The 26,268-nt window shown below is 42.1% G+C and overlaps 1 protein-coding gene across 4 annotated transcripts in view; it reads left to right on the forward strand.

The window, feature by feature from the left end:
- LOC126183309 (protein sickie-like) overlaps nt 1–26,268 on the forward strand; it is a 701,479-nt gene that overhangs the window by 492,354 nt on the left and 182,857 nt on the right. For all 4 annotated transcript variants that reach the window (XM_049925155.1, XM_049925156.1, XM_049925154.1 and 1 more), the window contains one exon: nt 884–1,016. In XM_049925155.1, coding sequence (XP_049781112.1) covers nt 884–1,016 — 133 coding nt within the window. The remainder of the gene's footprint in view (nt 1–883; nt 1,017–26,268) is intronic.

The raw sequence follows: 26,268 nt of genomic DNA on the forward strand, positions 1-26,268 counted from the left end.
ACTCTTAAATAAAATATACATTCTTGACTTTTTTTGTATGTGCTGGAGACTCCTGTCTGTGGCATCTATGTAATAAGAGTCATGTAATGTATGTCTGTAGATAACCACACCTGACACTGCAGATGACACATGCAAGATATAAAACACGTTATGCAAATAACAGGGAAATTTGTGAATACATTTGGTCATTGGAACTGAGGAAAAGACTTTTGCATTGAAGTAAACTTCGCTGAAAGTCTGATATTTAAGTATTTAGGGCTTGTATTTAATAAACAGCTAGGTCCTGATAAAGATACTGATCACTGAACAAATCTGGGATGAATTTCAGTGCAGTTGTTGGATTCTGGTTCAGTGTATCATTCATAACATTATAAAAAGTGTATGTGATGTTCAGTTATGGAGACTGTTCTTTTGTGTATACTCAGAGAGAGAGAGAGAGAGAGAGAGAGAGAGAGAGAGAGTGTGTGTGTGTGTGTGTGTGTGTGTGTGTGTGTGTAGGGAGGGATGAAAGAAAGAGAAACAATATATTGTTAACTTTAGTCATGGTCAGAGTGAGAAAGAAAACCTGCACAGCATAAATAGGAGAAAATGTCACCAGATAGCTGTGTATGAAATATGAAGTAAACGGCTCACTTGATGTAGGTATCTCAGACAACAGTGCTGACTAGGAGATCAGGCAGGAAAAGGGAGAAGCCCTGTTAGACACTACAAAAAGAAACACACTAATGGTGACAGATAAAGGCTTCACTTACACAGGCTGTTAAAGGAGGCATATGATGCTGAGAAAACTGCAGGCCAAAACTAAAGAGTGACATCTAACTTCTTCCTGTACAACCTTTTTTATTATAATGGATAGTTGTTCAATGTCTGTCTTGACTTTCAGGTTACATGTCAGATGGGGAAATGATGAGGTCAGGAGCGGTGTCATGCCACATCCCTGATGTTTGTGATGGTTATATGTCAGAAGGTGGTGCATCCTTATACATTCGCAGACAACAAATTTATCAGCAGAGCAAGTAAGTAAAAAAAAAAACCACACAAACTTTCATGAGTGAGAGAGTACCTCATATGGTGAAGTTATTTCTGTTTTAACCTAAAACTTTTGGAACTGCATATTGATTTGATATGAATTAAATAATTTTTTGTTCAGAATGTTGAACACAGGTGGGGGTGAGCCAGTAGGAGCATTTGCCGTGAGTGAAAACTCATTTATTTTATGAATATGAGAAAGGGCCTGTAACCACAGGACTTGGTTTTTAATAATCTAAAGAACGTGGAAAATTATCACCAAAAGACCTGAAAATATCGAGAAAATAATGTAAAAATGATATAAAACATACACTGATGAATCAAAACTTCATGACCACCTGCTTAATAGCTTGTTTGTCCGTCTTTGGAACAAAATACATTACTGATTCTGCTTATCAGGGATCTGACAGTTTGTTGGTCACATTTATAGAAGTATGTGCCATTAGATGTTTGCAGGTCATGCAATTTGCATAAGTAATGGGCTGCTGATTGTGTACATGGTGATCGTGCCCTATAGTGACCCAGATGGGTTCCATAGCATTTATATCAGGTGAATTTGGTTCCCAAAACATCAATGTGGGTTCATTATAATGCTCCTCAAACCACTGTAGCATGGTTCTGGCTCCAAGACATGGGCAGTTATACTGCTGAGAGAAGAGATCGCAATCAGGGAAGACATCACGCATGAAGGGATGCAGGTGGTTCGTAGATGTCAGCATGTCTTCAGTTACTACCACAGGTCCCATACAAGCGCAGTGGAATATCTCCCATAACATAATACTGCTTCCACCAGCCTGCGTCCGTGGAATGCTGCACGTTTCAATCTGCCATTCACTTCAATTACGTAGTCTGTGGAGACGACCGTCGACCTAGTGTAGCAAAAATGTGATTCACCCGAAGAGCTGACACATTTGCATTGATCAACGGTCTAATCCTGATGGTCCCATGCCCACTGCAGTCTTAATTGACAATGTTGTTAGATCAACATGTGAACACATAGGGGTTGTCTGCTGTGGAATTCCATGTTCAACAATGTACGACGAACAGTGTGCTCCGAAACACTTATGCGTGCACCAGCATTGTGCCCTTTCAGCAGAGATGCCACAGATCACCATCTATCCTATTTTACAGAACAGACAAACCTCCAAACCCCACATTCTATGAAGAGCCGTGGACGTCCAACGATTTGGTGCATAGTGGTAGTTTCACTGTCCTCCTACCTCTTTCCATAGATGCTCACAACAGTAGGACGTGTACATTCGACCACGTTTTCTGGATACTCGTTCAGAGGCTCTGTGCAATAATAATCTGGCCTTTGTCAAAGTTACTTAACTCAGTGGATTTCCCCATTTATAGCCCGTATCTTCACTAGGGTGATCCCTCAACCGTGTCTGCTCTGCTTACATACTTTTGTCACTGCATCACGTGCCCACAGTGCCACCAGGTGGCATCCAAAAACATGATGGGCAGTGGTCATAATGTTCTGGCATATCAGATGAGATATAAAATGAACTATAGTAGAGAAAAAGTTGTGGGAAGATGGAACTGAAATTATGAAAAGGATAATTAATTTAAAATCTATATGTTTGTCATTAAGAAATCTCATTCTTTGAAGATGAATGAAAATTGTTGTATAACTGTGTTAGAGCTATTGGAGTGTTTGAACGGAGAGGTTGTGTAAAGTGAGGGAATGTCTGTGGAAGGAAAACACATGCTTGTAGTTACAAAATCTGTCAACATTTGCTGAAGCAAAGTATAATTTGAGCCACACAGTCCTGAAGATAGCAAGGGCCGATTAGTGTGAGAACTATCACACTGTCAGCTTAACAGCTCATGCATCCCAGCTGATGATAAGGATAATATACACAAGACTGGAAAAGAACTGGAGCATCTGTCAGATGACGATCATTTTGACTTTAGAAAAGGTAAAGGCACCAGAGAAGCAGTTTGTGACATTGCGTTCTAAAGAAAAGTCAAGACACACTCATACGATTTGTCGGCCTAGAAAAACTGTGTGGTGTCACTGCCAGACACACCTTTTGCTAGGTGGTAGCCTTTAAATTGGCCACGGTCCGTTAGTATACATCGGACCTGCGTGTCGCCACTATCAGTGATTGCAGACCGAGTGCCGCCACGCGGCAGGTCTAGAGAGACTTCCTAGCACTCGCCCCAGTTGTACAGCTGACTTTGCTAGCGATGGTTCACTGACAAAATACGCTCTCATTTGCCGAGACGATAGTTAGCATAGCCTTCAGCTACGTCATTTGCTACGACCTAGCAAGACGCCATTACCAGTTACTATTGATACTGAATCATGTACCGTCAAGAGCGACGTTCACCATTAATGGATTAAAGTTAAGTATTCCACCAGCTACGTCCGTTTTTTTCTAAATTCTAATTTCCTTGTCCTGTTCCAGACCTCACGCCAGCCTGCATGAGCTAAAACGCGTGCCTTTCAGCGTCCTCTAGTAACACGGTGTTGGCTCTCCTGCCAGCTACAACAAACTGTTTGACAGTGTAAAATGGGGCAAAATGTTCAAGATTTTGAGAAAACTAGGAGTAAGTGGTGCCAGTTGAATCTGTCAGTAGATTGGGTTTCACTAGGCATGGCCTGCACCTCAATAGGTAAGGGAAGTGGAGGTTGGCAAAGCTTGCAGGTGACAGTGTAGTGGGATCACTCGTCGAAAAATTCCTGTATTAGTTGGTGTTAGAGCAGCACCTGTAATAACTTCAAGTTGAACAAATACATTTCGAGGAAGACACAATACATGAAAGTCACAGATCAAGCAAACAGAGTAAGACGTGTGTACACTTTAACAGTCAAATCATAACTGAGTCCAAGTCTAGCGGCCACTGGCTGGCTGGCCGCTTAGGTGGCGCTGCTGCTGCATGGCTGGCAGACAGCGCCACATGTAGAGGACGCGCGTAACTGCGTGACAGCAGTTTGAAAGATTGACGAGTCACAACACTTTTCCCCGTTTTGAATTTTTTGCACAGGTCTTGATGCAGGTGGATTGTAGATTGCTAACGTCCATAGGTGTTGTTTGACTGGCCGTAAAGTCTTGAGGAGGAGGCTTCCCATATGGACGGAAGTGTCCTCGATGATAACGGATCGAGATGACAGGAGACATGGGGGTCAAATCTGCTGGTGCCCTGTGCACCAATCTACCCGTTTCGGCAAGTCCGGTTGTTATAACAGGAGACATGGGAGATGTGTCCGCATCCGTAGGAGAAGGAGGCGAGTAGAGTTGCTCCGACATATGATGGTCATCTGGTTCCTGCATGGGCACATCTCCCGGTAGCGTCAGTTCTTGTGCTGGCACCGATATGATGGTGAGAGGACTGCGTTGTGACTAATGAGAGATTCCAGTATCCTGAGCGTCAGGTAGAGCCGAAGGTGGTGTAACGACATCCGGAACAGGCGTTGCTGGCACACGAGGCCAAAGCTGGTCTGAATGACGCACTGCAACATCTGTGTCCGTCTGGATTTCATACAGGTGTCGGCCACGGTGTCGTAAGCTGCGGCCAGGACTCGATTTTGGCTGCCTGCCATATCCTCGTACTCATACAAGGTTGTCGGCGGTGAACCGGCCAAGCGAAGGCACCCGCAGCCGTGAGGTGAAAGGCCGCAGAAGATGAAGTAGCGTGCAGGCCTGTTGGCTATGTAAGAGCTCAGCCGGGCTGTGGTCACCCATGGGGGTGAAACAGTAAGAAGCAAGAAATTGGAGAAGCGCACCATCAGCAGAGGAAGTCAGGAGTGTCCTCATCTGAGCCTTAAATGTGTGGACCAGTCGTTCAGCCTCACCATTTGACTGTGGATGGAACGGAGGGGCTGTGACATGTATGACGCCGTGGCGGGCACAAAAAGCTGCAAAATCGGAAGAGGTAAATTGCGGACCATTATCAGTAACAAGAGTAGAGGGAAGGCCTTCCAAAGAGAAAATGCGAGCTAGAGCATTTGTGGTTGCCGTGGTGGTAGGTGACGTGCAACGGACAATGAAAGGAAAGTTAGAGTAAGCGTCAATAACGAGAAGCCAATAAGTACCTAAAAAAGGTCCCGCGAAGTCAGCATGAACACGCTCCCAGGGCTTCTCAGGCAAAGGCCACGGTGACAAAGATGACTTTGGGGCTGCGGCCTGTGATGCACAAGGGCCACAGGCAGCGACCATGTGTACGATTTCAGAGTCAATGCCGGGCCAGTACACATGACAGCGCACTAGAGATTTTGTGGGAGAGACACCCCTGTGCCCTTGGTGAAGGAGGCACAAGACCGAAGCATGCAAAGACGTAGGTACCACAAAACGCGGCGAAGCATTTTCGGTGGAAAGGAGGATAACACCATCCCTATCCATGAGATGGTAATGCAAAGCATAGTAGTTGCGCAATGAATCGGATGTCTTAGCGGACGGATGATCTGGCCATCCCTTCTGAATAAAGCGTAAAACCCGGAAGAGGGTAGGGTCAGAACCCGTAGCAGCCGCCAGCCTGTCCCCGGTGATGGGGAACCCCTCCACAACCCGCTGCTCGGCAACATCCAGGAAACAAGGAAACAAGTGGTTTGTGATCTGTAACAAGATGAAATTTGGATCCATAGAGAAAAACACCAAACTTATGAAGAGCATAAATAATGGCCAAAGCTTCTTTTTCAATTTGAGAATACTTTTGTTGGGCATCCGTGAGCGTTTTGGAGGCATAAGCAATGGGTTGTTCAGAACCGTCAGAAAAATGGTGCGCAAGGACTGTACTGACCCCGTATTGAGAGGCGTCCATGGCAAGAAAAAGATGTTGGCCAGGTTGATAAGTAGCCAGGCACAGGGCCTGTTTCAACATAGTCTTCAATCTCTGGAAAGCCGCATCGCATGACGCAGACCAGTGAAAAGGCACGTTTTTATGCAACAGGCGATGCAATGGCTGAGCCACCGAAGCAGCAGACGGTTAAAAACTAGTGATAGTATGCTATTTTCCCCAAGAAGGCCTGCAGTTCCTTAACAGCTGTAGGGCGAGGAAGGGCATCGATCCCAGTGACAGTTTGCTGAAGCGGACGAATACCACCCCGAGAGAGTTGAAACCCCAAGTACGTGATAGATGCCTGAAAAAATTTTGATTTCTGAAGATTACACATAAGACTGGCAGTCTGTAAGACATGAAAAAGTGTGCGGAGATTTTGAAGATGTTCGTCAGTGGTGGAGCCAGTGACAACAATGTCGTCCTGGTAATTTATACACCCAGGGACAGTGAGCAATAATTGTTCCAAGAATCACTGAAAGAGAACAGGGGCACTGACAACCCCGAATGGCAATCGTTGGCATTGACAGAGGCCGAAAGATGTTTTAAGGACCAGAAACTGCCGGGAAGCAGTGTCGAGAGGAAGTTGATGATAAGCTTCTGACAGGTCAAGTTTAGAAAAATACTGTCCTCCAGCAAGTTTAGTGAACGATTCTTCAGGTCGAGGCATAGGGTAAGGCTTTGAAATTGCCACAGAGACAAATATCACCATTTGGCTTAGCAATGACGACGACAGGAGAGGATCACTCACTGGAAGTGACATGAAGCAAGACCCCTGAAGCAGCTCCCATTTGACCTGATCACGAAGGGCCACAGGAATGGGCCGAGCCCAAAAAAACTTAGGCCGAGCAGTGGGTTTGAGCGTGATGTGAGCTTCAAAGTCGTTTGCACGGCCTAACCCAGGAGAAAAAAGGGATGAAAATGTCGTCGACAAGGAATCCGGTTGAGCATAAGGAATAGCATCAGATACGATATTGACAGAGTCATCTATGGAGAATCCAAAAACGCGAAAGGCATCGAAACCAAAAAGATGCTCCGCGTTACTATGGTCGACCACAAATATGGGAACAGTACGAACGACAGATTTGTAAGATACCTCAGCATCAAATTGTCCCAAGAGAGAAATCTTCTGTTTATTGTAAGTCCGTAACTGCCTAGTGACAGGTGACAGGATTGGAGAACCCAACTGAAGATACGTTTGAGGATCAATGATAGTGGCAGCAGAACCAGTATCCACCTGAATGCGAACATCTCGACCAAGTATTTGGACACTGAGGAATAACTTCCCTGAAAGGGAAGAAGTACAACTGACAGACAACACAGAATCAGAATCAGTGTCATGTTCATGAACATCATGTATGCAGTCGGATTTGCAAACGGATGATACATGGCCCTTTTTTTTTCTTTTTTGCATTTGTGACACACGGCTCAACGTTGTGGACAATGTTCTCGTGAATGTTTCGTAAAACACCGCGGACATGGAGGAAGTTGCCGTGGGTTTTGCTGCAGTTTCTTAGAGGTTTGTTTACGGTTAGGCCGAGGCTGCGCTTGGGAGCGTACTGCGGCCACGTCGGCCGGCGGGGACACGCCACATGCTTCGTCAACATCGCACAGAGGTTGTATTTCCCCGATGTCATTCCATGCCTCTATTTGCACTCCAGTGGCACGAGAAATTTCAAAAGATTGAGCAATGGATAGGACTTCATCTAGAGTCGGATTTGCCGACTGAAGGGCACGTTGCCTAACTACTTTGTCGGGTGCCGATCGGATGATAGCATCCTGTATCATGGAATCGGCGTAGGATTCTTTGTGAACTTCAGTAACTAATTGACACTTTCTACTGAGGCTGTGTAGTTCAGCAGCCCAAGTGCGATAGGATTGATTCGGTTGACAACAATAAAAGGCAACACGAGAGGCTGCCACATGCGTTTGCTTTTGAAAATAGATGGACAGAAGTGACCACATTTCAGCAAAGGACAAAGACGCAGGATCTTTCAAAGGAGCCAATTGCGACAACAACCGATACATTTGAGGTGAAATCCATGAAAGGAACAGAGACTTACATGTTTGTTCATCCGCGACATGAAATGCCAAGAAGTGCTGTCGAAGACGTTTTTCATAATCAGACCAGTCTTCCACCGTCTCGTCGTAAGGAGGAAAAGTAGGTAGAGACGACGCCGAGAGACGCCCCGCATTTGATGCCGCGACGGAATCATGAATCGCATTTGTGAGAAGCGTTTGCTGTTCTATGAGACCTTGCAATAGTTGCTCTAAAGTAGCCATGGAAACATGTGGATCAACGATGGAAGAGAAAAATCCCATCCTCGTCGCCATTTGTAATAACTTCAAGTTGAATAAATATATTTCAAGGAAGATGCAATACATGAAAGTCACAGATCAAGTAAACAGAGTAAGATGTGTGTACACTTTGACAGTCAAATCATAACTGAGTCCAAGTCTAGCAGCCGCTGGCTGCCTGGCCACTTAGGTGGTGCTGCTGCTGTATGGCTGGCACACAGCGCCGCATGTAGAGGACACGCGTAACTGCGTGGCGGCACTTTGAAATATCGGCGAGTCACAACAGCACCGTTTTTAGATTGAAGCCAGCTGATAGATATACGTGCTTATAGGAAGTCCCTCTAACTAAGGAATCACCTTCAGAGGACGTCATGTTTCCAAGTAGAGAAGGAACTAGCATATTTCATCAAAATATAAGAGGTATTAGAGATAAAGTTAGTGAACCACTTATGGATGTTGACTCTGAAATTATTGGTATATCGGAGTACCATTTAAATAATTTGACAATTCAGAGGCTTCCTTTACCAGGATACAGATTAGCTGGCTGTTTTCCAAGGAGTTCCTTGCGGAATTGGGTAGTGGCCATGTATATCATCATCATCATCATCATCATCATTTAAGACTGATTATGCCTTTCAGCGTTCAGTCTGGAGTCCCCCTTATAAAATTCCTCCATGATCCCCTATTCAGTGCTAACATTGGTGCCTCTTCTGATGTTAAGCCTATTACTTCAAAATCATTCTTAACCGAATCCAGGTATCTTCTCCTTGGTCTACCCCGACTCCTCCTACCCTCTACTGCTGAACCCATGAGTCTCTTGGGTAACTTTGCTTCTCCCATGTGTGTAACATTACCCCACCATCTAAGCCTGTTCGCCCTGACTGCTACATCTATAGAGTTCATTCCCAGTTTTTCTTTAATTTCCTCATTGTGGACACCCCACTGCCATTGTTCCCATCTACTAGTACCTGTAAACATCCTAGCTACTTTCATATCCGTAACCTCAACCTTATTGATAAGGTAACTTGAATCCACCCAGCTTTCGCTCCCATACAACAAAGTTGGTCGAAAGATAGAACGGTGCACAGATAACTTAGTCTTGGTACTGACTTCCTTCTTGCAGAAGAGAGTAGATCGTAGCTGAGCGCTCACTGCATTAGCAGTAAAAAACATTATTCCATTTGAGTCCGTAGATGTATCAAGGCACTGCACTGAACAGATATTTGAATGTTGTGCAGGGGCAGTTGAATTTAGTGAAACTAAACTTCTAAATGTTGTTGTTTATAGGTCCCCTAACTCTGACCTCAGAGCATTTCTGCTCAAGCTAGAGTGGTCCTTGGTTCACTTTATAGGAAGTACCAGAAATTAGTTATATCTGGTGACTTCAATATTAATTTTGTATATGATTGTGCAAGAAAGAGGATGTTGGTAGATCTAAATTCATATCTACATCTACATGATTACTCTGCAATTCATATTTAAGTGCTTGGCAGAGGGTTCATCGAACCACAATCATACTATCTCTCTACCATTCCACTCCCGAAGAGCGCGCGGGAAAAACGAACACCTAAACCTTTCTGTTCAAGCTCCGATTTCTCGTATTTTATTTTGATGATCATTCCTACCTATGTAGGTTGGGCTCAACAAAATATTGTCGCATCCCATCCCGCATATCATATCTGCCACACTCTCTCCCCTATTACGTGATAATACAAAACGAGCTGCCCTTTTTTGCACCCTTTTGATGTTCTCCGTGAATCCCATCTGGTAAGGATCCCGGACTTGTTGCATCTTCTAAGTGTCCTGCCAATGAAACGCAACCTTTGGCTCACCTTCCCCACAATATTATCTATGTGGTCTTTCCAGCTGAAGTTGTTCGTAATTTTAACACCCAGCTACTTAGTTGAATTGACAGCCTTGAGAATTGTACTATTTATCAAGTAATTGAATTCCAACAGATTTCTTTTGGAACTCATGTGGATCACCTCACACTTTTCGTTATTTAGCGTCAACTGCCACCTGCCACACCATACAGCAATCTCTTCTAAATCGCTTTGCAACTGATACTGGTCTTCGGATGACCTTACTAGACGGTAAATTACAGCATCATCTGCGAACAACCTAAGAGAACTGCTCAGATTGTCACTCAGGTCATTTATATAGATAAGGAACAGCAGAGGTCCCAGGACGCTTCCGCTTCCCTGGGGAACACCTGATATCACTTCAGTTTTACTCGATGATTTGCCGTCTATTACTATGAACTGCGACCTTCCTGACAGGAAATCAATCCAGTCGCACAACTGAGACGCTACCCCATAGGCCCGCAGCTTGATTAAAAGTCACTTGTGAGGAACGGTGTCAAAAGCTTTCCGGAAATCTAGAAATACGGAATCAACTTGAGATCCCCTGTCGATAGTGACCATTACTTCGTGCGAATAAAGAGCTAGCTGCGTTGCACAAGAACGATGTTTTCTGAAACCATGCTGATTGCGTATCAATAGATCATTCCCTTCGAGGTGATTCATAATGTTTGAATACAGTATGTGCTCCAAAACCCTACTGCAAACCGATGTCAATGATATAGGTCTGTAGTTTGATGGATTACTCCTACTACCCTTCTTAAACACTGGTGCGACCTGCGCAATTTTCCAATCTGTAGGTACAGATCTATCGGTGAGCGAGCGGTTGTATATGATTGCTAAGTAGGGAGCTATTGTATCAGCGTAATCTGAAAGGAACCTAATCGGTATACAATCTGGACCTGAAGACTTGCCCGTATCAAGCGATTTGAGTTGCTTCGCAACCCCTAAGGCATCTACTTCTAATAAACTCATGCTAGCAGCTGTTCGTGTTTCAAATTCTGGATTATTCCATTCGTCTTCCCTGGTGAAGGAATTTCGGAAAACTGCATTCAATAACTCCGCTGTAGTGGCACAGTCGTCAGTAACAGTACCATTGGCACTGCGCAGTGAAGGTATTGACTGCGTCTTGCTGCTTGTGTGCTTTACATACGACCAGAATTTCTTCGGATTTTTTACCAAATTTCGAGACAATGTTTTGTTGTGGAACCTATTAAAGGCATCTCGCATTGAAGTCCGTGCCAAATTTTGCGCGTCTGTAAATTTTAGCCAATCTTTGGGATTTCGCGTTCTTCTGAACTTAGCATGCTTTTTCCGTTGCCTCTGCAACAGCGTTCGGACCTGTTTTGTGTACCATGGGGGATCAGTTCCATCTCTTACCAATTTATGAGGTATGAATATCTCAATTGCTGTTGCTACTGTATCTTTGAATTTGAGCCACATCTCATCTACATTTGCATAGTCATTTCAGAAGGAATGGAGATTGTCTCTTAGGAAGGCATCTAGTGACACTATCCGCTTTTTTAAATAAAATTATTTTGCGTTTGTTTTTGGTGGATTTGGAAGAAATGGTATTGAGCCTAGCCACAACGACCTTGTGATCACTAATGCCTGTATCAGTCATGATGCTCTCTATTAGCTCTGGATTGTTTGTGGCTAAGAGGTCAAGTGCGTTTTCGCAACCATTTACAATTCACGTGGGTTCATGGACTAACTGCTCGAAATAATTTTCGGAGAAAGCATTTAGGACAATCTCGGAAGATGTTTTCTGTCTACCACCGGTTTTGAACAAGTATGCAGACTGATTCAGACTGTATTTTTTCCAACTAGGGTGCAGGGGAACAGTAGCACAGCCATAGACAATATTTTTATTCATTCTTCATTACTAGATGGGCATTCTGTTAGTAAAAGGATGAATGGCCTTTCAGACCATGATGCACAAATTTTAACACTGAAAGTTTTTATACTCAAAACAAATGTCACATATAATTACTAACTGTGTAGAAAAAGTTAATCCAATGGCTATAGAGAGTTCTTTGAACCTTGTCAAGGAACAAGAGTGGCAGAATTTTATAATGCTGATAATATAAATGACAAATATAATGCTTTCCTTAACACATTTCTCATGCTCTTTGAGAGTTGCTTTTCATTAGAACTTTCTAAACGGGGTACTAGCAGTAAAAGGCAGCCTGGGTGGCTGACTAGTGGGATATGGATATCATGTATAATCAAGTGGGAATTATATCAAAACGTTAGAGGTAGTCACAATCAAGCTACAGTAGCCCATTACAAACAGTATTGTAAGGTGCTTAAAAATGTTATTAGGAAGGCAAAGAGTATTAGCCCTGTATTCAGCCATATTTGTAATTTTTCCTAAAGGAATGGTCAGTTTCCTGAATGATTAAAGTACTCATCAGTAAAGCCGCTTTATAAAAACGGATAATGTATACAATTTTAGACCTATTTTTATGCCATCACTGTTTGCTAAAGTTATTGAAAAGGCTGTGTATGTAAGGTTAATTGATCATTTTATGTCACATGATTTGCTATCAAATGTACAGTTCGGCTTTAGAAGTTGTTCAACAACTGAAATTGCTATATTCTCTTTTCTCTGAGAGCTACTGGATGGATTAAACACAAGGTTACGAACACTAAGCATATTTTTTGATTTAATTAAGACATTTGACTACGTTGATCACAAAATATTGCTCCATAAGTTGGACCATTACGTAATACGGGAAGTAGCTCACAATTGGTTCACCTCTTACTTTAGTAACAGGCAGCAAAAGGTCATTATTCACTGTGTTGAGAATGGCTGTGATGTGGGGTCTGAATGGGGTACTGTCAAGTGGGGGGGGGGGGGGGGGGATGCTCCAGGGATCAGTGTTGGGGCCACTCCTGTTCCTTATTTATATAAATGATATATCCTCTAGTATTAAAGGTAATTCTAAAATATTTCAGTTTGCTGATGACACTAGCTTGGTAGTAAAGGATGTTTTTTTTTACCGAGCTAGGTGGCGCAGTGGTTAGCACACTGGACTCGCATTCGGGAGGACGGCGGTTCAATCCCGTCTCCACCCATCCTGATTTAGGTTTTCCGTGATTTCCCTAAATCGTTTCAGGCAAATGCCGGGATGGATCCTTTGAAAGGGCACGGCCGATTTCCTTCCCAATCCTTCCCTAACCTGAGCTTGAGCTCCGTCTCTAATGACCTTGTTGTCGACGGGACGTTAAACACTAACCACCACCACCACTCGGTTTTTACAGTTTCTAACACATAATTCAACAAAATACGACATTTTAATTTCACAGAATGAGCATATGATTAGTGAAACTGAACAGTTCAAATTTCTATATGTTCAGATATATGTTAAACTTGGGTGGAAAGCCCATGTTCAGGAACTTTGCTTATTTTCATTCACGTATGTCGTATGGTATTATATTTTGGGAAAACTCTTCTCATTCTAAAAGGATATTTTTGGCTCAGAAATGGGCGGTTTGTGCAATAAGTGGTGTAAGTTCATGAACCATCGTCGACCCTTCTCTAGTCTGGGTATTTTGACATTACCCTACACACACACACACACACACACACACACACACACACACACACACACACACACACACACCCCTTACTGTCATTTCTTGTAAACAATATCAGCTTATTCCCAAGAATAAGCAGCTTTCACTCAGTTAATACTTGGCAGAAATCCAACCAGCATTTGGATCGGACTTCCTTGACTCTTGTACAGAAAGGTGTGCAGTATACTGCTGCATCCATTTTCAATAAGCTACCACAAGAATTCAAAAATCTTAGCAGTAATCCATGCACTTTCAAATCGAAGCTGAAGAGTTTCCTCATGGGCCACTACTTCTATTCTGTTGAGGAGTTCCTTGAAAAATTAAGCTGATCCTTATTTTATACAGTTTATTGCATTTACTTAAACGTATGACTTGACTTTTTTGGGTTCATAAACATTTTATTTTTATCTGTTATTACTTTTGTGTTGTAATTTTATGTACTGACATGTTCCATGACCTTGGTGATTTGCTCCTCAATTTGGTCCTACGGAACTTGATGGGTAAATAAAAATAAATAAAATAGGGGAAGACTAAGTAACAGTAAGTACGAGAACCAAGAAGGAATAATGAGACTGGATGACCAACAACAAAGTGCTCAGATTAAAAAGGGTGTTCAATCTATACATCGAAGAAGCAATGACAGAAATAAAAGAAAGGTTCAAGGGTGGGATTAAATTCAGGAAAGGCTGTCACTGATAAGATTTGCTGATGACATTACTATCTTCTGTGAAAGTAAAGATGAATTACATGATCTGTTGAATGGAATGAACAGTCTAATGAGCACAGAATATGGCTTGAGAGTAAACCAGAAAAAGACCAAAGTAATGAGAAGCAGCAGAAATGAGACTGGCAAGAAACTTAACAACAAAATAGGTGGTCACAAAGTAGATGGAGTTAAGGAATTCTGCTACCTTGGAAACAAAGTAACCCAAGACAGACAAAGCAAGGACGACAGACGAAGCATGACCTCCATCATAGGCAAGTCATTCCTGGCTAAGACAAGACTACTGGTATCAAACATAGGCCTTAATATGAGGAAGAAGTTTCTGAGAATGTATGTTTGGAGCACAGTGTTGTGTGTTAGTGAATCACGGACAGTGGGAATACAGATCAGAAGGGAATCAAAGTGTTTGAGGTGTGATGCTACAGAAGAATGTTGAAAATTAGTTAGACTGATAAGATAAGGAATGAGGATGTTCTCCACAGAATCAGTGACAAAAAGAACATATGAAAAACATTGACAAGAAGAAGGTGCAGGATGATAGGACAGTTAAGACATCTGGCAGTAACCTCCATCCTGCTAGAGGGAGCTGTAGAGGGCATAAACTGTAGGGGAAAACAGAGATTGGAAATTATCCAGAAAATAATTGAGGATGTAGGGTGCAAGTGCCACTCTGAGATGAAGAGCTTGGCGTGGAAGAGGAATTTTTGGTGGGCCTTATAAAACCAACCAGAATAACTGATGACAGAAGCATAAGAAAAGCAAAGATGCACATGTCCACACAATCCTTGGCTGTAATTCTTCTGTGGAGAGTGGGAAGAGAATCAATGAATTGCAGTGGGCCAATAGCTCATATTATGATAGAAACACCTTTGTGTTTACAAAAAGCAAGTAAACACTCCAACAGATGGGTGTTGAGCATCTGTTATATATTAACCTGATTTTTTGTTGGAAACTAGGAAAAGGATGGCTTCATGGACAATGTTATGAGGGGTGTTCAATAAGTGACACAACACTTTTTTTCTTGGCCAATTTCAGATGAAAAATGTGGAATTTGTTGTGGGACATCATGTAATATTCCTGTTTCAGCCCTTATATTTCCATGAATTTCAGATAGGTGGCGACACTATAAGTAGCCTTCAAAATAGTGTAACAGAGGTGTATTCCAGGCAGAGAGCTGTCATTGAGTTTCTTTTGGCATAAAACCAGAGCATCACAGATATTCATAGTGCTTGCGGAATGCTTATGGAGACCTGTCAGTGAATAAAAGCATGTTGAGGTCACACAAACCTGTCCGATCTACCACATGCCAACTGGCTGCACACAGCTGTAATTCTGATGTCCTCCATCATGCTGCAACAATCAGCACTAAACTGTATTGTACCACCCTCGGGGAATTGAAGAAACTCCTTCTCCATGACAACACTAGGCTTCACACAAATCTGTGCTGTGACATTGACCAGTAGAGTGGTGCCATGCAGGCTCTCCCAGTAAGGTGGCATAAGGCCATTGTGTTGAACAGAGATTATGTTGAAAAATAGGGTTTTGTTGCCAAAAGAGTGATATGGTGTGTTGGAATCCTGAATAAAATGAATTTGCTTTCAGAAAAAAAAGTGTTGCATTATTTATCGAATGCCCCTCATATTTCGATCATCATCCATCCTTGTTCTATGATGTCTACAGTATTTGGATCACCTAATGCAGTCTAGGTTTTGATAGAAGTTTGGATATTACTATCTGCTAACGAATATGTAGTCTGTGTCAGTAATGTTGTACTATGATTGTGGAAACAGTTTGTTTAGGATACTGATTGAATTCTGATATCACTTGAGTCAAATCAACTGTCTTTCATTGAGGCAATCCTTTTCAGCATATGGCAAGATGGTTTTTCATGTACTGTTATTCTGAACCACTGCTTGTGTATGCTATCATTATTTTGAGTATTGCTGGTCTTGATACAACTAAAATTTTTGCTGAAACTTAAATTGTTTCAGTAATTTTCTATTGCTGAAGTTCAGAGTGCTTTTCCCTTGTGTCCCACCTTTCACTGATGTTGGCACAAACTAGTGTGAAATAGACTGTTTGGCATACTATAGACCAACAGTAAACATAGTCATAACACAATAACAATCATTTTTACAATCTCAGAAAAGATGCTGTGTTTCAATGCATACAGGTTTCCAGTATTTTTTTTTAGTCATATTTGTAGTAATGTTGGTATCCGTAGTTAATGGACTGCAATTCAGCCTTCATTTTCTATAAGATTTTATCAAGTGCGGTATGATAGTCTTAAGGCACTGAAATCATATTTGGAAGGACAACAATTCAAATCCCCATCCAGCTATCTGGTTTTAGGTTTTCTGAGATCCATAAATTCCTTCAAATACCATGATGGTTCCTTTGAGAGAGCATGGCAATTTCCCTCCCTATCCTTCCTCAATCTAAGCTTACGCTCTTAGTGGCCTTGACACTGACTGGACATTTAACCCTAAACTTCTTTTATTCCTATTCTGCGATACATGACACTGTACTTCATCTTGATCAGTTCACTGGTTGCTGGCAAGAGCTCCATCATTATTAATGGATTCCTTGGTGGCCATGTCTAATGTCTCCCCAGATAATCTTTCCCACTAACAGGATTTGATGAAGGCAGTAGAGCCTATAGGATCAGTTAAGCATTCTGATGAAAACATGAGGTTATTTGGTCACTTTCTCAGACAGTGTAAAACATAAAGCTGAAGTGGTAAAAAACTCCATATATGAAGCTTCTAGTCAGTTATATAGTGGTGTAAAATGCCTGGGCATTCATAAGTTGGGGCAAATGCCCAGTGTAAATGCCTGGGTAAATGCTTAAATTCACAAATGCCTGGGCATTTATGCATTTTAAAGATGAATTGATAAGCAGAACTTATTAAAAATTTAAGCTGATATTTTGTATTGGAAAAGATGTTTAACAACACTGCTTCTTTAGTGATTGGGTAACCAAGTGAATAAGCATCTTGAGAGTTAGATGAAAGTTATTAGGGAAATAAATTGGACTGCAAACATAACTTATTACTTCTTTAATGAGGTGAGTTCTTGGGGTAGTACATAATAAAAAAAGAAAACAACACCCAAGTTGAAAAGTAATTTTGAAGATAAAGTATAGTTTATATTAAGTAGCTATCCTATAGGCAGTGTTTTTACTTACTGCTGATTCCAATTTACCAATTCTCTAGGAATTGACTAGAATCTGAATAAAACAATTCCAGCGTCTTGGGCATCAATTCCTTGTTATGAAGTCTTTTTTTTATGTTATTGTTCTCACTTTATCTTCACAACAGTGCAGTCATACAAAGTGGATAAAGAAAGGAGCAGAATAGAAAACTATAGTCTGTCTCAAATGTCGCTACATCTGACAATGAAGCATTTTTTTCCTTGTTGTTCTCTGAAAACAGTTTAACATTTAAGAATATAATTATCACCAAGAGACACATGCCATCTGTTTATTACATTCAGTAATAATTTTGTAGGGAGAGAGACCAAGAGTGAAGATTAGAAATGGTAAAAAGAAAAATGACTTTATAAATGATAAACAGCTGTCAGCATTATGTACCCTTCCTTGGTACAGTGAGTTGAAATATTTCTCCCTTCTTTCCTTTTGTTCTTACAAGGGAACATCCCCATCGCACCCCCCTCAGATTTAGTTATAAGTTGGCACAGTGGGTAGGCCTTGAAAAACTGAACACAGATCGATCGAGAAAACAGGAAGAAGTTGTGTGGAACTATGAAAAAATAAGCAAAATATACAAACTGGGTCGTCCATGCGTAAGATGGGCAATATTAAGGGAAATGTGAGGCGAGGAGCTTCAAGGTCCCGTGGTTAGCATGAACAGCTGCGGAACGAGAGGTCATTGGTTCAAATCTGCCCTCGACCGAAAATTTTAACTTTTTATTTTCAGTTTATGTGAAAAACTCTTATCTTTTCATCACTTTTTTTGGAGTGATTAATTACATCCACAAGAAAACCTAAATCGGGCAAGCTAGAAGAATCTTTTCACCCATTCGCCAAGTGTACTAGTTAGGTGGGTCGACAACATATTCCTGTCATGTGACGCACATGCTGTCACCAGTGTCGTATACAAAATATCAGATGTGTTTTCCTGTGGAGGAATCGGTTGACCTATGACCTTGCGATCAAATGTTTTCGGTTCCCATTGGAGAGCCACGTCCTTTCGTCAACTAATCACACGGTTTTGCGGTGCGGTCGCAAAACACAGACACTAATCTTATTACAGTGAACAGAGACGTCAATGAACGAACGGACAGATCATAACTTTGCGAAAATAAAGAAAGCAAAATTTTCAGTGGAGGGCAGATTTGAACCAATGACCTCTCGTTCCGCAGTTGTTCACGCTAACCACGGGACCACGGAGCTCCTCGCCTCACATTCCCCTTAATATTGCCTATCTTACGCATGGACGACCCAGTTTGTATATTTTGCTTATTTTTTCATAGTTCCACACAACTTCTTCCTGTTTTCTCGATCGATCTGTGTTCAGTTTTTCAAGGTCTATCCACTGTGCCAACTTATAACTAAATCTGAGGGGGGTGCGATGGGGATGTTCCCTTGTTAGCAATAAAGACAGTGAATGATATACAGTCGGTTTAAATGTAAATATTCACTAGCTTTTAGTATTGGGGGTATTGTCGCATCCCTTGTTTTAATTGTTAAATTATAAATTCCAGCAGTAGAAACTTTAAAAAGTACTTTTTTTGTAAATGCCCTGATTTTGGGCGTTTAAAACTGCTTTGGGTAAATTCCCAGGCAAATGCCTTCTCTCTCTCTCTCTCTCTCTCTCTCTCTCTCTCTCTCTCTCTCTCTCACACACACACACACACACACACACACACACACACACACACACACACACACACAGCTGTACACCTATGTTTGCTGACTGGACACACCCTCGACCCAACAGTGCTCCTTCCCCTGCTCTGTCGTGTCTCAACGCTTCCCAATCCAAGCCGGGACATCATCTTCATTGTGCACACTGGCTCTGGTGCCCATGTGTTGCTTGCTTAGCCTTTGCACCTGCAACCCTCCACTCCCCACACCTCCTGCTTTCCTAGGCTGCACACCTGAGCTAGTAACTACCCATCCCAAACTCCTCCTTTTACTTCCTGCCTCTTTCTCCCTCTACCCACCTCACTTGGCAGAACCCTCATCCCAGTCCACCTGCTGAACTGCAATCCCAGCATTGTGTGTCTTCTTTACTCTTAAATTATTTACGTTCTGCCAGAACTTCCCTTCCTATAATTAAATACTTATAACTTAGCCAACTTGCACTACAAGTCATCATACCTCCCATTCTGCTTCACTGATTTTAATTTCCTCACACAAACCACTCACTTTTTTGTCGTTACCACTCTGAATCTACACTCCTGGAAATTGAAATAAGAACACCGTGAATTCATTGTCCCAGGAAGGGGAAACTTTATTGACACATTCCTGGCGTCAGATACATCACATGATCACACTGACAGAACCACAGGCACATAGACACAGGCAACAGAGCATGCACAATGTCGGCACTAGTACAGTGTATATCCACCTTTCGCAGCAATGTAGGCTGCTATTCTCCCATGGAGACGATCGTAGAGATGCTGGATGTAGTCCTGTGGAACGGCTTGCCATGCCATTTCCACCTGGCGCCTCAGTTGGACCAGCGTTCGTGCTGGACGTGCAGACCGCGTGAGACGACGCTTCATCCAGTCCCAAACATGCTCAATGGGGGACAGATCCGGAGATCTTGCTGGCCAGGGTAGTTGACTTACACCTTCTAGAGCACGTTGGGTGGCACGGGATACATGCGGACGTGCATTGTCCTGTTGGAACAGCAAGTTCCCTTGCCGGTCTAGGAATGGTAGAACGATGGGTTTGATGACGGTTTGGATGTACCGTACACTATTCAGTGTCCCCTCGACGATCACCAGTGGTGTACGGCCAGTGTAGGAGATCGCTCCCCACACCATGATGCCGGGTGTTGGCCCTGTGTGCCTCGGTCGTATGCAGTCCTGATTGTGGCGCTCACCTGCACGGCGCCAAACACGCATACGACCATCATTGGCACCAAGGCAGAAGCGACTCTCATCGCTGAAGACGACACGTCTCCATTCGTCCCTCCATTCACGCCTGTCGCGACACCACTGGAGGCGGGCTGCACGATGTTGGGGCATTAGCGGAAGACGGCCTAACGGTGTGCGGGACCGTAGCCCAGCTTCATGGAGACGGTTGCGAATGGTCCTCGCCGATACCCCAGGAGCAACAGTGTCCCTAATTTGCTGGGAAGTGACGGTGCGGTCCCCTACGGCACTGCGTAGGATCCTACGGTCTTGGCGTGCATCCGTGCGTCGCTGCGGTCCGGTCCCAGGTCGACGGGCACGTGCACCTTCCGCCGACCACTGGCGACAACATCGATGTACTGTGGAGACCTCACGCCCCACGTGTTGAGCAATTCGGCGGTACGTCCACCCGGCATCCCGCATGCCCACTATACGCCCTCGCTCAGAGTCCGTCAACTGCACATACGGTTCACGTCCACGCTGTCGCGGCATGCTACCAGTGTTAAAGACTGCGATGGAGCTCCGTATGCCACGGCAAACTGGCTGACACTGACGGCGGCGGTGCACAAATGCTGCGCAGCTAGCGCCATTCGACGGCCAACACCGCGGTTCCTGGTGTGTCCGCTGTGCTGTGCGTGTGATCATTGCTTGTACAGCCCTCTCGCAGTGTCCGGAGCAAGTATGGTGGGTCTGACACACCGGTGTCAATGTGTTCTTTTTTCCATTTCCAGGAGTGTATTTAAGAGTTATTGTTAGACTTGTCTGTCTAGATGAATTTAAATATTTAGGTTTAGTGCTGACTGCCAGTAAATTTGTACAGGGTACATAATCACCTCCATATTATAGACACGAACCACCTCCATTTGTTTTGGGAGTTTATAAGAATGATACCTAATCCTGTAAAATATCTTTAGTATCCATCCCTACAATACTGACTAGTATCTTTGATTCTGTACAAATTGATCACTCATGGGTACTACTCACCAGGAAATTGTGTTGTATATTACTTTCCTTAGCACTAGACCAATGCCCATCTGCTATAAACTTTATATAAATCAAATATGAAAATGATATTAACTCCTAATCAGACTCTTTATTTTGGTTATCAAAGACCTGCTGCAGCTCCCCAGCATCTTATTGTCCTGGATATGCCTTACACAAAGTGCACTCTTCATGCAATAACATGATTTTGTGTGAATATGGTATATGGGACAAGGCTTGATATTCTAAAGCAGTAACATGTGTAACTGCTGAGAATAATGTGCTAAAGCATTGTAATTTAGCAAACTAACTTGCAGTTTCTCCATGCCTGATAACATCTTACAATCCTCTCAAGAGGTACCAGTGTTATTTCTCATTGGTTGTCTAGCTGTTACTGGCATATCTCTCAACAGCGTATCAGGGAAATCCAAACAGTGGACTTTGCATTGCACAACTGCACCTGTGTGTTAAATTGTTGATTATTATTTTTGCTCTAGTGATGCAGAGTGATTCTCTGCTGTTTAGCATCAGGGTCATAATGATATATTCACCATCCTTCTGTGGTCATCAGGATAATGCTATCAAAACTGCGATAGTTTAGCTTCTGCTTCCATTTGGTACTACTTTTCCTCAGGAGTTAGTAAGTGCAATACCAACTGGGTAGAGATATTTGATGTATCAAAAAGCTTGTGAATGATGATTTATACTTCCCTCTTGACCGCACTCCCTTTCCACTACTGACTCAGGAGAAATTCCATACTCTTCAAGCATCTGGACTTCACTTGTATGTCAATTCCATTGCTCACGCTAAAATGAGCTTATCTTTTCTCTAACAGAATATTTATGCCATCTGCAAACCTTAAAAGTTTTTATTTCTTTGTTGTGAAGTATAATTTCATTTTCAAATTTCTTTGATTTCCTTTACTTCATGCTCAGTCTAGAGATTAAATAATGTGGGAGATAGCTTACAGCCCTGTTTCACTCCTTTCTCGACTATTGACTCTGTTTCATGTCATGTGACTCTTAAAGCTGCAGTCTGGTTTCTGTACAAGTTGTAGATAACCTTTTGCTCTTTGTATTTTATCTCTGCCATCTTCACATTGGCAAAGTGTGTTTTATAGTCAACATCGCCAAAGATTTATCTAAATTTACAAATGCCGTTAATGCACTTATGTCTTTCTTCACACTATCTTCAAAGAAAAATTATAAGGTCCATCTTGCCTACATTTCTCCAGAACCCAAACATATCTACTTCTCTAAATAATTTGTTTAATAATTTTTTTTCATAATGTGGAGCCACAGTCGTAATATATTTCTTTAAAGTCAGTACTGCCATTGACTGTTGTTTATTTACAGTGTTACATTTACACTTACACAATCGTGATTTTGGCTTCAAAGTGCCATTATAAAGTGTTGTGTTATCAATTGCCTAAGATGGCATACTGTCGTATTAAAATACACTATTAGACACATTGTCTAAGAGTCGATATTTCTGGCTGAATCAAGTCAAGATGGTGTACTCAGCAATGAAACAACTGTCTAATGGCGTTACTGACTTTAAATAAATAATTTGTGTCAGTACAGTGTATTTCTGATTATTTGGAGTAATGTGGGGGAGAAGATGCATGAATAATCGAAAAATGCAAATATCGGGATATTTTCAAACATGTGTTCTTTATTCAAAAGATTATCCAAGCTCTGTGCATAGGTTCTGTAGGTCTGTTTATTTCTTAATATAGTCTGTGATGTTGGGCTACTTCTGAGAGGAGTTGACATTTTTTCGCTTGGTATTTCAAATTTTTCTTACAGCAATAATGTCATTGCACTAAATCCCCTCTGGCTCTTATATTCTAGAAGAGTATCAACACATTCCCCAACGCTGACTGACAAGATTGCTGCCTTCATTCCGACTTTCATACTTATGTCTTCTTCTTTGTTTTGTGGTGAAGCAGTGGTCACAATCTCAGCACCACACGTGTACTGGTAGCTGGGATCACATGCACTGATCTTTGGCCACCCATTCAAATTTTCTTCATCGACATATTAAAAACTATTTAAATCTATTGACAGATTCATTATTTGTTCAGCTGTTGTTTCTTCACCAATGAAATCTTGAAATCATTTCCTTCTAAATCTGGAAGAATTTTATTCCATGATTGAACTATTGAATAGGGCTTGACTTCCTGCCACACATTAGAATTCCTGTGTATGACATCTAAAATTGTCAGCTTCTTCCAGAACACCACCAAATCATCCTCATCAACTAGCGTTCTCAGTAGATTATCCCAGTAGTACTGTGTTACTGATGCAGTTATGCCTTGGTCCATTGGCTGTATAATTGCAGTCACATTAGGAGGTAAAAACATAGTTATGAAGAGACCATAATCAGATATGAGAATCCTCTCATTGGGATTATTATTATTATTAATATTAATATTATTATTATCATTATCATTATTATTATTAGTCTCATTTCAGAAACATACATAAAACACAGTTTATTCAGTTATTGACACATCAACACAGTTTATATAATCTTTGGCCAACATTTCCATTGCTTGGTGTAGGTCATCTTCTGTGCAGGTGGTTGGACACAGTCAACATGGAAGCATATGTTGAACAGTCTATTCTTTCCCACAGTCACAATGGGTTTTGTTTTCTTCAGTGTATCTCCATTTTGCCAGGTTAGCCTGTGATCTGCCTCAGCGTATTGAAGGACTTCCAGATTGGCCATTTCTCATCATGACCAGGGGCTAAAGATTCTGAAAATATTTTCCAACCAGGGGGGGTAGAATGTCTCAGCCCTCCATAGTTGCATCCTGGTTTCTTCATCAGATGTTGTTAATTTCTCTAATGCTTGCTGGTTTTTCCGATGTTGTGAGGCAAATTTTCTTGTCATTGTAGGTAGGGTTTTTGCCATGCATGGGATGTGTTTTTTCCTGCTTCAGTTTTGTTCTTTCGCTGTTTGCTGCTATTTAACTTTGAACAGGTGGTGGTACAATTCCTGCAAGATGGTAGAGCCATTCAACTGGAGTTGACTTCAAGCAGCCTGTTATAATTCTGCATGTGTCATTAAGGAAATATCCACCTGTTTGGCATGTATTGACTTATACCAAACAGGACAGTCGTACTCTGCATTGGAGTAGCATAATGCCATTGCAGAGTTTCGGATGGTTTCAGCTTGGCTGCCCACCTGTGATTTGACCAGATTTCTCAGTAGGTTATTCCTTGTGGAAACTTTTGATTTGAAATTCATGCATGTTTTTTGAACATCAGAAATCTGTTGAGTGTTATTCGTAGGTATTTTGAAGTGTCACAGTCTTCCAGTTTAACCCCGGAGCATTGTATCTTTAACTTGCTGGTGGTTTCCGTATTACTCTGTTGGAAAGCACACACTTGTGTCTTTGATGGGTTTGGTTTAACTGATGATTGAGTGTTGTATGCTGCTGTCAAGTCCACAAATGCCAGTCCTCTCACCTTGTGAGCTTCAAAGCCATCCTTTGTGAACTGTGTAAGACTGAGTAATTGTCCTGTGCAGCTTTTACTAGGGCAGAATCCAGCATTCTGATGTATAAGCAAGGGATCAGTAACGTGTGAGAGACATTTTAAAATCATTCTCTATAGCAGTTTGTAAGGGTGATGCAGTAGAGCGATTGGTATAAGATACTCTGGATTGTTTCCTTCTTTGCCAGGTTATAGTCTATCAATTACTCAGTTCTTGCACATATCTTTGGAATTTGACATCTATCGATACATTTATTGAAGAATTGGAGAATCCATTTCTGCGTTGCTAATCCAAAGTGCTTAATTTGCTCAGTTCATACATCACCCAAACCAGATAACTTACCAGTTTTACTCTGTTTCATAGCCTCTTAATGGGATTCCCATTTAGCGATAGCTGGCTTGCTATTTGGTTGGTTGTGACATTTAGGTGTATAGTGGTCTTAGTTGGATCATTGCGCAGTCATCGCAGAAGTTCCAAGCCTTTTGATTGTCTCTTCTCAGATCCAGATTTTTTATTGTTTTACTCCATTTTCCCCTTTTTGACTCTCTTATAGAGGAAATGAGTTTCTTTCCTGTTTCTATAGTTGTTTCACTGAAAGGGTTTTCTCTAAATAAGTTGCTGTATTCTGTAAATAAGGCTGTCTGATCTGATGTGAGTCCAGGGATGTAAGATGTTCGACAGCCGTTTGGAACCTCTCTTTATGGTCGTGTTGAAGGTGTCAAATTGTTCTGGTGTTGGTTCTATAGAAGACACTTTGGCATCCCATAAATCTGCAAATCTTGACCAGTCAGCCTTTCTAAAGTTGAACCTTCTCTGAAATGGGATTTTTTGAGGTCTAACAGCAGCAGATATTTGGCAGATTACTGGTCTGTGTTATGAATTCGGTATTGGAGAACAGACTGGCTGTATACAGTGTTGGCTGATGCTGTTGGTGGTGAATATGAGGTTGGGATTGTACCCTCACCTCCACCTGCTGCGTTAAATGATGCAGGAGGTTTTGCATCTTGGATTAGGGCAAAGTGACTCATTTCTGTCTACTCTAGTACTGCTGCCCCATTTTCATCTTCATAATCATAGCCCCAAATATTACTGTGGCTGTTGAAATCGCCAGTCACAATTAGCATATGTTTATTCTGGTAATCTGTTGGTTTATTAACTATGAATTCTTTACCAGGTGGTTTGTAAAGAGACAAAATGGTACAATTTCTGTTTCTATAGTAAGGATTTCGATGTTATTTTCCTCTGTGAGTGCTGTGGATAGAATTTGGACATCTGGATAAACTAAGATAGTGCTTCCATATTTATCTTGCGGTCTTTTGATGGCAAGGTGCCTTCCGCCTTTGGTCTACGCGTGACGTAGCTCCTGTGTGTTTCCTGTATGCACAGCACAAGACATTGGT

The sequence above is a fragment of the Schistocerca cancellata genome, chromosome 4, assembly GCF_023864275.1.
Source record: "Schistocerca cancellata isolate TAMUIC-IGC-003103 chromosome 4, iqSchCanc2.1, whole genome shotgun sequence".
NCBI classification, from domain to species: Eukaryota; Metazoa; Arthropoda; class Insecta; order Orthoptera; family Acrididae; genus Schistocerca; species Schistocerca cancellata.